General features: G+C 34.0%; 1 protein-coding gene across 1 annotated transcript in view; it reads left to right on the top strand.

Annotated features, from left to right (window-relative positions):
- The first annotated feature begins 1,419 nt into the window (after window positions 1-1,419).
- LOC132550809 (fermitin family homolog 2-like) overlaps window positions 1,420-12,049 on the top strand; it is a 40,096-nt gene continuing 29,466 nt past the window's right edge. The window contains exons 1-2 of the mRNA XM_060214898.1: window positions 1,420-1,566; window positions 1,885-2,176. Of these exons, the coding sequence (XP_060070881.1) occupies window positions 2,050-2,176 (127 nt within the window). The 5' untranslated portion in view covers window positions 1,420-1,566; window positions 1,885-2,049. The remainder of the gene's footprint in view (window positions 1,567-1,884; window positions 2,177-12,049) is intronic.

Raw genomic sequence — 12,049 nt, 5'->3', positions numbered from 1 at the left:
AACTTGTGCATTTCTTGAAGTGTAATGTTGCTCATATCCTGATAATAAAATTATATGAATTAAGCCATGTGTGATGCCAGATTAAAATGAACCAACATATTTAGCTTTGATATGTCTTGAGAACTAGATTCTAAAACAGTTTTAATATCCAAAATATTCTTGACCAGGATGGAAGGTGTTAATGCTTGTCTAAATTTTTTGAATTGCTGTGGGGATGATATTGTGTACTTTCAAAAGATAAAGACTTTGAAAATGCATTTTTAAGCTTCCTTTTCATTAACTAGTACTGACTATTTAGTGGAAGAGTGGGATTTTTGAAATTATGAACATCCAAGTTTTTCTCATTATTGAACTTTTAAAAACTAGGACATCACAATGGGAGTCTCCGTCCTCAGGATGGATTTGCAAATATAGTGTCAAGTATGGTGTTGATGCTGGATTTGTGAATCATATGGGTTTCACAAAGTTATTCAATATAAATTGGTAAGTTTAAAAAAATTCATATGAAGACAGCAATTAAGCAAATTGATGAAGATTACCTAGCCAATGATAGCTAATAAAGAAAAGTTGCTTTCTCAAAAGATTACAACACAAATTTAATTTTTTGGCATTTATACATGCTATTCTAAAACTGAAAGGGAAATTTGAACAATATCTTGGTTCTACTTATACACATTTTAACTAAATGTGTGTTTCTGCCACTATTACCCAGTCGTTTTTTTTCCAATGTCCAATACAAATAAGTTATCATCATATATTCTTGTATAGAAATACCAAAGATTTCAATGTCTGACCACTGCCTTAGATATTTATCAACAAACTGATACTCAGTTATAGCATTTAGGCTATATATGTACTAAACATAAAAATTGACATCACTTATTAATTTTTAATCTTTTCTGTAAAAAATTGTATTTATTTATTCATCCAATTTCTTATATTTCTGAGACATAATAAATAAAATGTAGGTTAACATGGCTGGTTAATTAGACTTCAAACACGTTACAAATTTGCATACATTACAAACATATGAGTAACACCAGCAAAAAGCCAAGAAACTTGAAACCGGCTGGGGATTGGTAAATCCCCTACAATGTGACGTCATTTGCATGTACTCGATTGATCAGTGTTCTATTGTAAGCCGGGCAACGATTGGTCCGAATTTCATTTTGATATGAGAGGGGTTTCCCGTTATTATCAATCTTATGCAAGTGCAAATTATATAATTGAATTAAAGTGAGAGATTATTAAATCTTATTAAGTATGGTAATTATGATATTAGCATTCTAAATGCTACACTAACATTTCATTGTGCGATAAAGAATGTCAACGTGGGAGATCCCACAACCAATCAAAACCCGTGTAACAGCAGATGGGGAAGTTCAGAGAACGTAGATAATTCACTTCCATATAGGGCAAGCAGTTTGAGTCATTAAGGTACTTGCTAGCGTTTGTTCGTTTGTGTTTTGGTTTTGTGGCATTGTGTCACGCTCTCTGTTGTTTATCACGAGGTCAGGAGAGGACACCGAGGGCAATCTTTTCGCGTAAGGACGCCAAAGGAATAAGGTAGGCAGAAAGAGAAACAGTTGTTCTCGCCGGACTTCCCTACTTCGGGATCGGCCATTACGTTTCAGCGAGTGACCTAGAATAGGCCTAGTTGTAAACTTCGACTTTATCATTCATTCACGGATTTCACATATGTCTCCGACTCTAATGCCAATCCGTATGAGTGGCTCATCTTCTCACGTTGTTTAGTAAAAGTTGTTTGGCAACTGTATAGCTTTTGTTCATCTGCAACCATCATAACTACATCCAACTAGTAATAGTTGTTAAGAACTTCGGCTTATCAGAATACCAAATAAAGTTTTATTTCTTATTTTTCAGAGAATGCCAATTCCTAAACTCCCGTGAGTTGTAGAGGGAGCAAGCTTTGGTTATGTCTTCAAGTTGGGATTTACCTGTATAGTGGAATTATCTGTGTGGTTTGTTAGTAAACGTACAGTCTGTGTATATTACAAATTTGTGTGTTTCAAGAGATAATACGTGAAAATGGCCAGCGCGGACGGGTCGTGGAATCTGACCATCACGGTTACGGATTTACAGTTGGAACGGACCCTTCGTGTGACAGGGGATCTACATGTGGGTGGGGTCATGGTCCAGCTCGTGGACGCTCTGGGTAATTATATTATCAACTTTCCAATCCTTCGTACATGTGTTTTCGTCTTAAGCACTGATATGTATCTGTTGCCTGTTATTATATACTAACGGTATTGTTTAAATCTAAAGAAATTTTACAATGACTGAAGGTTTGCATCACTTTAGAAGTAGAAGTATGGCCATTAAAGGTTGAAACGAGTAATGTTTAAGATATTCCCATCATTATAGCTGATGAAATTAAGACCTATAAGATATTTTTAGAAAGAGTCCAAATTGAAATGCCTGCTAATATTGACAGACCGAAATTTCTTCAACCTTGAAGTAATGACAGCATAATCAAGTATTAAAATATTTTGAGTTACACTATTTTAACAGGATCTACAAAGTGACATTATTTATTGAGATATATTATTTCATTTTGAATGGAAGATCTGACTGTTCAAAATTCATATCAAAGTTTTATTTACATAACCTATATCCCTCCCCTGTTATAAATCACACACGCATGTATTTAAGGCATTGCATTGAATCTGAAGATGAAAAAAAATCAGGTAGTATTGACACATGTGCAATTTTGGCACCTTTCCAAGGTTTTCTGCATTAAGCAAAATAGGACAGTTTTAACGCTTATCTTTAACATCCTGTTCTTGAAATCATGGTTATCAGTTGAAGGAGAAGCTATTGCTTATTTTTTATTGACCTAACCTTCATTATCACCTATAACTTACGGACAGGAAATCATTTGAAGGATATAATTATCTTCAAATGAAATTAGGATTCAAGTGAAAAATTTGAAGATTTTTTAAGCTTAACTAAAATGTTCAGCTAGAATGTTAGTTGGGTTTGTGTATATACCAGGGGTTTGTAAAAAAGTTTTACCATTTAAAATGTCATGGCATTGCTAGTATTCAGTCCTTTTACTAATATCATTTGCTTTTCTTTTTTGTGTACCTACTGGTTGTTAATTGTGATATTATTGTTTGCCTAATGTCTTCATTTTGCAAGTGGTGAATTGCAGGGTTTTCTTTGAAACTACGTATTTGCCAAGTTTCTTAAAATAACCACAAGTATTTTTACTGAAACCGGAATTCAGAAGAATGATGATGACTCTAGCAGTGGTTCATGGAAAATTGTTAAATTAGGGCCTGTACGGCTTGATGTCTGGTCTCAAAAAAGAAAACAGAGAAGTTAATTGTACACGAAGGTTAAGGACTATGTGTAGTTAAATTTCAGTATTAAGTATTGCACCATATATTTTGAGGTGGCTTAGAAGAACAGCTAGTTATCCTATGTGTATATGTAATTTCCCGTTTCCTTTCTGGAAAGATATAAGTAAAGTGAAAAAGCCCAAGTCCTTGTGATAAAAATTTACAGCGAAACTGTCTTGTCATGTCTGGCGTTGGATTTCAGGTCAGAACCTTAACTTATAATGTAACCATGAATGTTCTTTGGTGAAAGATTATTGAGAAAGATTACATTGACTAGCTGGAGTTTGAGTGGTTATGCATCGTCATGCTTGAGTGGGGGATAGAGAACATCTGGTTACATGGTTATGATAGTGTACATTCCTGTGTCCATGGGGAGGGCTAGGTTAACTAGTGAGTTCATGAGGTACAATCAACTACATAACTTACTTTCATTACTGACCAGAATATCTACAAAAAGACTTCATTGAAAAAGTCATCACACCATGGTGCAACAAGTAATGTAATGTCTGCTTCTAAAAAAAACAAAAACGCACACTTCTCGTAAATAAGTGAATTACTGTTATAAATTTGTAGTATATTGGTGTACAATACTCAATGGGTTGTTTTTTGTTAAACTTGTGTTTGACATGCGAGAAGCAGATAACTTTTTTTGCTTAAATGGTTCATTCATACAGTTCCGGTGAAGTGATGAACTGAGTGAATTGGGTTTCTGTTTGGTGTGGAAAGTATTTTTGGATAGTTACTCACTAGATTGATTTTGTTTGCGTAGAACCATGTGTGAAGGTGGAGCATGTGTGAAATGATACAAAACACTAAACACATCTAACAATAAAAACATTCTTCAACTTTGAAGAAAGGATTCATAATTTTGAGATTTTGGGTTGTTACCTATACACTTCGGATCACAGCTGCTCAACAGAAGCTGTACATTGAGTTAATTAATTTGAAGCACAGGTAAAATTACCCTGGGATGGTTTGGGTTGTCTTGACACCTGTAAACAAATCATTGTCCGTTATGTTGTGCACCTGCACTGACGAGAATACCACACACTGCTATACACACACCTGTGTAGTATAGCACACATCACTATTTAGGTGTAATATTATATATATATATATGCTACTATTCATTGAAATTTTTACCTGGAGAATCACTAGTACAACATGTTAATATAATAAATGTCATTGGCCACAGGGCAAAATTAGCTCCTACATTTACACCTCATGTTTTTACGGATATGAGCATGATACTGTGTCATGCAGAATGATACAGTTTTTAAGTCACTGATGGTTTCATAGGTTAATAGCATTAGAAAAGAACTAGCACATTTTACATTTGTATACCGTATTTACTGTTTTACTGGATGCATTAGACTTTGGTTCTGGTATCGTGTTTCTCCCTGCACTTCAGTTTGAAGACATTTGTCCTAGGTATGTGTATCTAGTCCATGCCTGTATTGTTGACAGTGTTAAGTTAAATGTCTGTAAGAGGGTGTCTTGACATACTTTCACCAGACCAAGGGGTCACCTGTATCTCCCAGGCACATCTTACACTACTTTTTGGCCTATCAGTCTGACAAATGCGATATTATACCAGGTATTATTATTTATTGTGTGTGTGGTCAAGACAGGAATGCCACTGAGTAATGTTGGGGAAGGAGTAGTCGAGGGAGGTGGGGGACACTTGAGTCCAGATGGACACCAACGTTTAGGGAAGTTAGGTGAGTTGTAAAAAAAGGGGGTACTAGATAAAGCTAAGAGGAGCTGAAGGTACAATAGGTAGCCTAAGTTAAGGCTCGGTACTAGGGTGCACACTTATGAAGATGTAGTACTACAACTAACTAAAGGGGGTTGGGTGGGGGGGGGGGGGGCTCACAGTTATTAGTGTTACAGGAGTTATTTAAAGGGTACTTAAGTTCAGGTAAGGGTATTTGAGCTGTAGGGACAAGGTAAATACCCTAGTGTTTGGGCATATGATACTATGGTGTTAGGGGAACAAGTTACGTCATGAGTAAGGATGTATGCACTTGTCAGTGAACAATAGTATACCAGAGTTAGGAAAACAAGTGATTTTCTTGAACTTGGATACATAGTTAGAGGGAAAGGTACATAATGAGGAGTTTGTTATATTTAGCCTTTTGACAGCAAAGTAAAACAAATCAGTTGAGAGCAATGTCAGTATAAACTGGCAAGCTTAAGTGACAAACTTGTTTCCATATTATGACTTGTATTAGACTGATGTAGTCAGTTTTGGTATGATTTCAGTACACGTTACTTTGCACTGTAGATGAGATATTAATGATCATTAATACAGAGTTTACATTGTAATTATAGTAGGGAGTGAATGCTTCATTGGTTGTCTTGAATGAGAATGTGTTGTCTACTTTGTATCTCAGTATGGCTTATGGAGGTTGTGAAAATTCAGGGTTCTCATTCTAAGCTGTTTGTTTCAGAATGATTGTATCCTAATTTTCCTTGCTTGGACATGAACAGGTGTAACATACAAAATCACACTTTGTGCTGTCAGCAGTTTCAACTCAAAGTGGACATCAGCTTGAAAAATTGTCTGCTAATTGATATTGATGAACACGAGAGAGCTGTCGTTAATCAGTAATTTGTCACTTCCTATGTATGATTGATGGTCACCTGGTCTGCTGTGTGAAATCTATCAACTTCCTGAATATATTATCTCAGTTATCACCAGTTTTTAACATTCAAACTTTCTAAGTTTTCTTTGTGATACTTTTTAAAAAGGGATTTTTTTTTCACACTTGTTGATGACAGAATTGTCATACAATGCACATGGGAAAAGTAAGATTTTCTTGCGATCGCCAGACTTGTCTTATGTGTCCTTCACCAGTGTTGACTCTTGCTGTTCAGCTCTGTGTGTAGCTCTGTGAGAGTCATTATTTGTTTGATCGATTGAGTTCATAAATTTTAATGTATACTTGAAAATTGAAATAAGCAAGGCAAAGCAGGTATAATTTTAACTCCAATAAAATTCAAATAATATGATCGTTATAGTGTTGATAATAACTTCTGTGTTGCTAAATTTGGGAGATGAATTTTCTTGAGTTGTGCACTGAATTACAACACTTATATGGAAGTTTTATTAGTGGCTTAACTTGAACACACCTAAATGTTTGTCTGAACGTTACTACACTCCCTCAATGCATGGTTATTTAATGAAAATCAGGAAAAATGATTAATGATTAAATTTGCATGCATTTTTATGATTCTTGCAACAATTTTTTGTTAATTTATACTTCAATTTCAGTAGAATAACATGTCAAATTAAACTGTATATTAAATAAAACAAAACAATGTGTTTTAAATTAGATGGTGATTGATATTGTAGGTGTGTTGATAAGCTTGTATCAAAAGGTTTGGTGAAGTATCAACATTGTATGTGTTTGTTTATACACTAAAATGGACAAATAATTACAACATGTTTAAGGAATGTTATTGTAGAGATTCTACACGGTATATACAACCCTGTGTAATTTGTATTTATAATACTGTGATAATGATCAGTATTTGTCGACTATAACATGCTCCATTACCTCAATGAGGATTAAAATTATTCAGGTCACATCTGTGATTGAATACATTACAAAGCTATCATATCAAACTTTGCATCATGCCTCACTAATCTTTTTAGATTGAATCAAATACTGTTTTTGTTTTGTCCCAATTATGTTATGAAAAAAATTCCAAGCATTCAAAGTAAACCTGTGCCTTTATATTAATTAGTATCCAGTATTCACAGATTAATTCACAATTTTATGCATAATTGAATTTGATTGATACCTTTTATTGTTGATATATGAAGTCTACATATGTAGACGCCCAACATGACGTAAGGTATACTTGATTAAATATTGGGATTTATCTGACAAAGTTATCATTTCTTCCTTCCTTGCTTAGAATCAGTGAATATTTGGTATCGGCTAGGAGTGCAGGACTGGAATGTAGAGTTGTACTAGGTAACCTTAGGACTGGTGCTTCTAACAGATTAGCCTTTATGTATGAGCTTTCCAACATGCAATTAATCACAAATATTTAGAAAAATGCTAAAGGGTGATGACATTGACATAAGTTTATTTGATTTAGCGATCAGTTTGATAACATGGATACAAAGTGAAAAAAACTTGTATCAACATAATTTTTTACCTTTGGAACATGAACATTCTCAGAACTGCAGTACAATGGGAGACATGTACTTAAGATTCCACCTTCCTGTGGTTGACTCATTGAACCTTTCCTTACATTGGCAGTCTGTTGCAGAACAAGTATTACACACGACTCATTACAGAGTGCAGTGGTGTGTCCAATCTTACATGTCCATCAAAAGTGCTCACTGATCAAATCACTACCCGTTCCCTTCCCTAGTCTTACAGACATGCCAATGTCTTGTATCAGCAGCATCGATAGGGGCGGACATGCATGGTGTGTTGTGATCTCAGATATATATAGGGTTATCTTAGATCTGATCTTTGATGTTAATTAGTACAGTCGAAATGATGCATTAATAGCATTGACATACACATCTGAATCATACCAAAACATCATTGTTTTATAATTAGCTATATTGTCAGATCTGAGAGGAGAGAGGAGATTTATGGTTTCTCTCAGGAGTTCCTCATTATCAACCAAATTTCATACCAAGCATATGGGTCATAACAATTGTAGTAATGCATTAATTGATATCAGAAGAATGTGTATCTGATCATGATCAAAGCAACAAAATGCTGACATCATTTCACTTTTCATTCTTCAAATTGTCATTTTATTTTGTCAATTACAATAATGAAATTTTGTAAAATGTATTTGTCAGAAAATTATCAATTACTTTAATTGGTGGCTGATATGTAGACGGTTCCAAGGTGTCTTGCAAATATGATATTTTCCCACATTAGTAAGTTTACATGTTCAGTCTAACATGCACAATGAATTGGGAAGTAACATGAAAATTGAAAATCATGTTTTGAGGAAATTCCTCTTTAAAAATGAACTTGATTACATTTTTGATTAAATTTAAGTTAATGAAGGGCTGTGATTTGTTGTTTTAACTTGTTAGTGATGGATAGGAAATGTTAGGAAAACACTTCCTGTCACATGTTGTTTGTATTGGGCTCTGTTGAAAATACAAATATTTACTTTATGTAAAAATCATTAATAACAAGTTATGGCGTGGCCGTAAAGCTTTCAAATTTTGCAAAACATTTTTAAAAATAGACTTTTTAAGTGCATATGCTTAAAATTATAAGAGGCTTAAATTCAATGATATGTATGCACAACAGAAACTTAGATTCCTGTCCGAATCAATCACACATGCTGAAGTCCTTGTAAGACTGCGTTACAGCTGATGTCATAGAACTTGTATAATACATTTCTGTTGTAAATTAATTTAAAAGATATGCATTAATCTCTGAATCTATTGTAAAGTATTGCTACAGATTGTGATGTCACCTTCCATAACCTCACATTTTGTAAATGAAACAGCAGCAGACAAGTAACAGTTACATTGTGATTGATTTAGAAGAGGAATTAGTAAAAAAGTAAAATTTATTGCAGAAATCAGCTTATAGATCTGGGAATGAGTTAAGGTGTTACCATGCTATTAGGCTGTGTGGTTGCTGGTATTAGCTGGTGGTAGAGTGTATTGAGAAGTAACATATTGTAATATGACGTGATCCTATCTAGTGTAACATTACTGATGTTAGGTGTAACAGATCTCCAACAGATGTGCAGTAGATATCCAGTGTGATTCATGTATATATCAATGACTTCATGAAATAGTTCACTACTGTAGACTCTAGGTAGCCTGATGATGAGCATACAGCAACTTTCATTAGGCATTAAGATTGCTTGTTCATGTAATAAATTAGGTAATCATATTTCAAACACGGTTCTAGAATGTCCTGTTCTGTTCTCATTCAAAGTTGAAAGCTGAGTAATGTTGCACTGTTACTAGTAATGATGATTATTTGTAGTAATAAAGCTATGTGCTTGACTTCAGCTGTACATCTACATCCTGATAAATACAGGAGTAATCTGTGGATTGACGGTGCAGCCATATCGCATACAGTGGAAATCGAAGTCAGACACTTTTGTTGTGGGCACTTTCATGTATGCAATTCAATGCTGATGTTTTTTTGGTGAATGGAATAATCAATTTAAATGTGAGAGATACACAAGCAGGCTGTCAGTCTGATGATCAGGCTAATGGTGGTAAATGATGAACGAGTTTTAAGTCATATGTTATGATTTGGGTATCACACAATTGAGAAATGAAGGTTATTGCATAAATTTTGGATGAAGTTGCTGTTTGAATATTTTGTCTGTAATCATGTTCATGAGAACACAGTAATCATTTTAACTTTAAGGAAATGAAGGTCATTTTAGAGCATTTCATATTCTAAGTCGTAATTTGTAATTCGAGGTAACATGATAGGCACTGTTTCCTTGCTACATGTCCCAGATGGCTAACTCGGAAGAATTCTGTACATAGAAAATTTCTGACGTCCTCTATGAGACTTCATGAGTATCTTAGCTGGATGCTTCATATTCACTGCAAAATGAGACACATTTGCCAGTGGATTATATAACTATGCATTTGCCATACAAAATTACTATAGAGCTTCTCTCCTTACTGTGCATGTAGAATGTTTGTAGTTTATGTAATTTGGAACGACTGCAGGCAAAAATGGACAGTTTCTCTGTACAGTGGTATACATACAAATATAACCCGTACCTATAGATAGATGTTTACATGTATACGCACAGCATGATTGCCAGAATATGCTTGGAAGTGTAAAATACACCACTGGGAAATATCTATCCTTCCATTTACATGTATTGATAAAGTAGACTGTCCAATCTAAATAGACTTTTATCACGGTATGAGGCTTTTATCCATTCAGTTTCCAAATCAATATCAACAGATACTAATTGATTTTAAATTGATTCAATCAAAATATCAAAAGTATACACAAAATGTAGTACATTCTTTCAAAAAAAAATCTGTTATGTATTTCAGTGTTGTTTCCTCGGTCTAGGTTAAAAGGCTCCGTACAATAAATTTACATGTAAATTAAGTTATGGAGAAAACTTATTTAGTACTTTAAAAATAGGCCCTAATTTACCAATTTAGATTCGCATCATGATTTAGAGATTAATGTTAAAAATATAGCACTGATTCTGTCCACTTCTATATACCTGAATATGTATGCAAGTGTAGGTCACATGATTCATCCCTAAATGTTATATACATCCTATTTAGTGGTACATTTAAAGCAAGTTTTAAAATAGACGATATTTATGAAATAATCTGAAAAAAATTCATTGGATTTGAAGTGAAAGTTTGACTAAAATCACATTCATAATCTCAAATAGTATGGAAAGCGATCTTCATGGGAAATTCAAAATATAACTTAGTCATCAGACTAATGGAGCTTATTATTGGATACTGAATGTGTATGAAAATGGGAAACTACAGAGATTGTTGAACAGATGCTTTTAAATGCAATAGGACTGGAATTCCCAAGGGATGGAAGTTCAATGTATACACAGATTGTTATTTGTTGTTAAATTCACTTAACAGCCAGTTTACAAGTCAGCTAAATTACCAATATTAGTAGAAAATGTTTGCTGGGAAAGTTGTTGTAATATTTAGAGCTGGCGGAAAAATGGACATATATAACAATGTATGAGCTTTTTAGAAGTTATGGTCTACTGAATTGGGCATTCACGACCCAGCCAAATGTAGTTAAGATATAGAAAGAATTAAAGATGTGATGGTCAATATTAGAAACACTACTGCAATTAGTTATTATGTCTATGTACTTCAAGGATGAAAACATTTGGTGAGATTGGTAATGTGTAAGAAGAGTTACATCGTTTTGGGAACAGTTTTAATGCAGATACGTCTATATTATAATGTAGAACTTGGATAAAAAACTATCCAGTGATCATGCTAGCATTGGAATGAAAAACCTGTTCGAAGGAATTAATAATGATTGGTAAATGTATGGGTATTGATTAGCTCTATAGAGTTAATGGTATGCAGCTCATTTTGTTGTTGATATATAAGTTTACTTTGTCAACAATAGATTGTGCTGCTCGGAGACTTAAAGGTAGTTGGCACGTCCGAGGAGACGAGAAGACTAACAAATGTACAACGGTTTTGGCTTGATTGCATTCTGTTGCTTATCATATAATTGATCAGAAGTTCGGTGAATAGGATTACTCTGTATAACAGTACTGGGCTATTCAAATAATTCAACCTGATAACTTAAGGAGATTTAAATATATTCATTAAATACAGGGTCAATGACATGAGGCTATTCCTTACACATGTCATTGTGTTAGTATACTATAGATGTCACTGTGTTATGATATCACTTTCATTCAAGTTGACCCAGTATTACTGGTTATAAATACTAGGACAATGGCTTTTCATGATACCATCAGTGGTTTGATGTTTCTGAATTACAATGGCAATGTGAAAATAGTTTGCCATGTTTTAAAACTGTACTGACTGTGTAGTACATGTATGCAGTGTTAATTAACACTAGTAGTTATGATACATAGAGGTTTTTACTTAAATATGCATTTCATAGGAGATGTAGAAAACAAGAATTCTCAATTTTACTTCATCTCTGGCAATGCCGTAAAGTTAA

This window comes from Ylistrum balloti, unplaced genomic scaffold (assembly GCF_031769215.1).
Source record: "Ylistrum balloti isolate Yb309-2 unplaced genomic scaffold, AGI_CSIRO_Ybal_v1 Utg370152, whole genome shotgun sequence".
In the NCBI taxonomy this organism is placed as follows: domain Eukaryota; kingdom Metazoa; phylum Mollusca; class Bivalvia; order Pectinida; family Pectinidae; genus Ylistrum; species Ylistrum balloti.
Note: the sequence above shows the minus strand (reverse complement) of the source record. Positions and strands in the feature narration are given on the sequence as shown.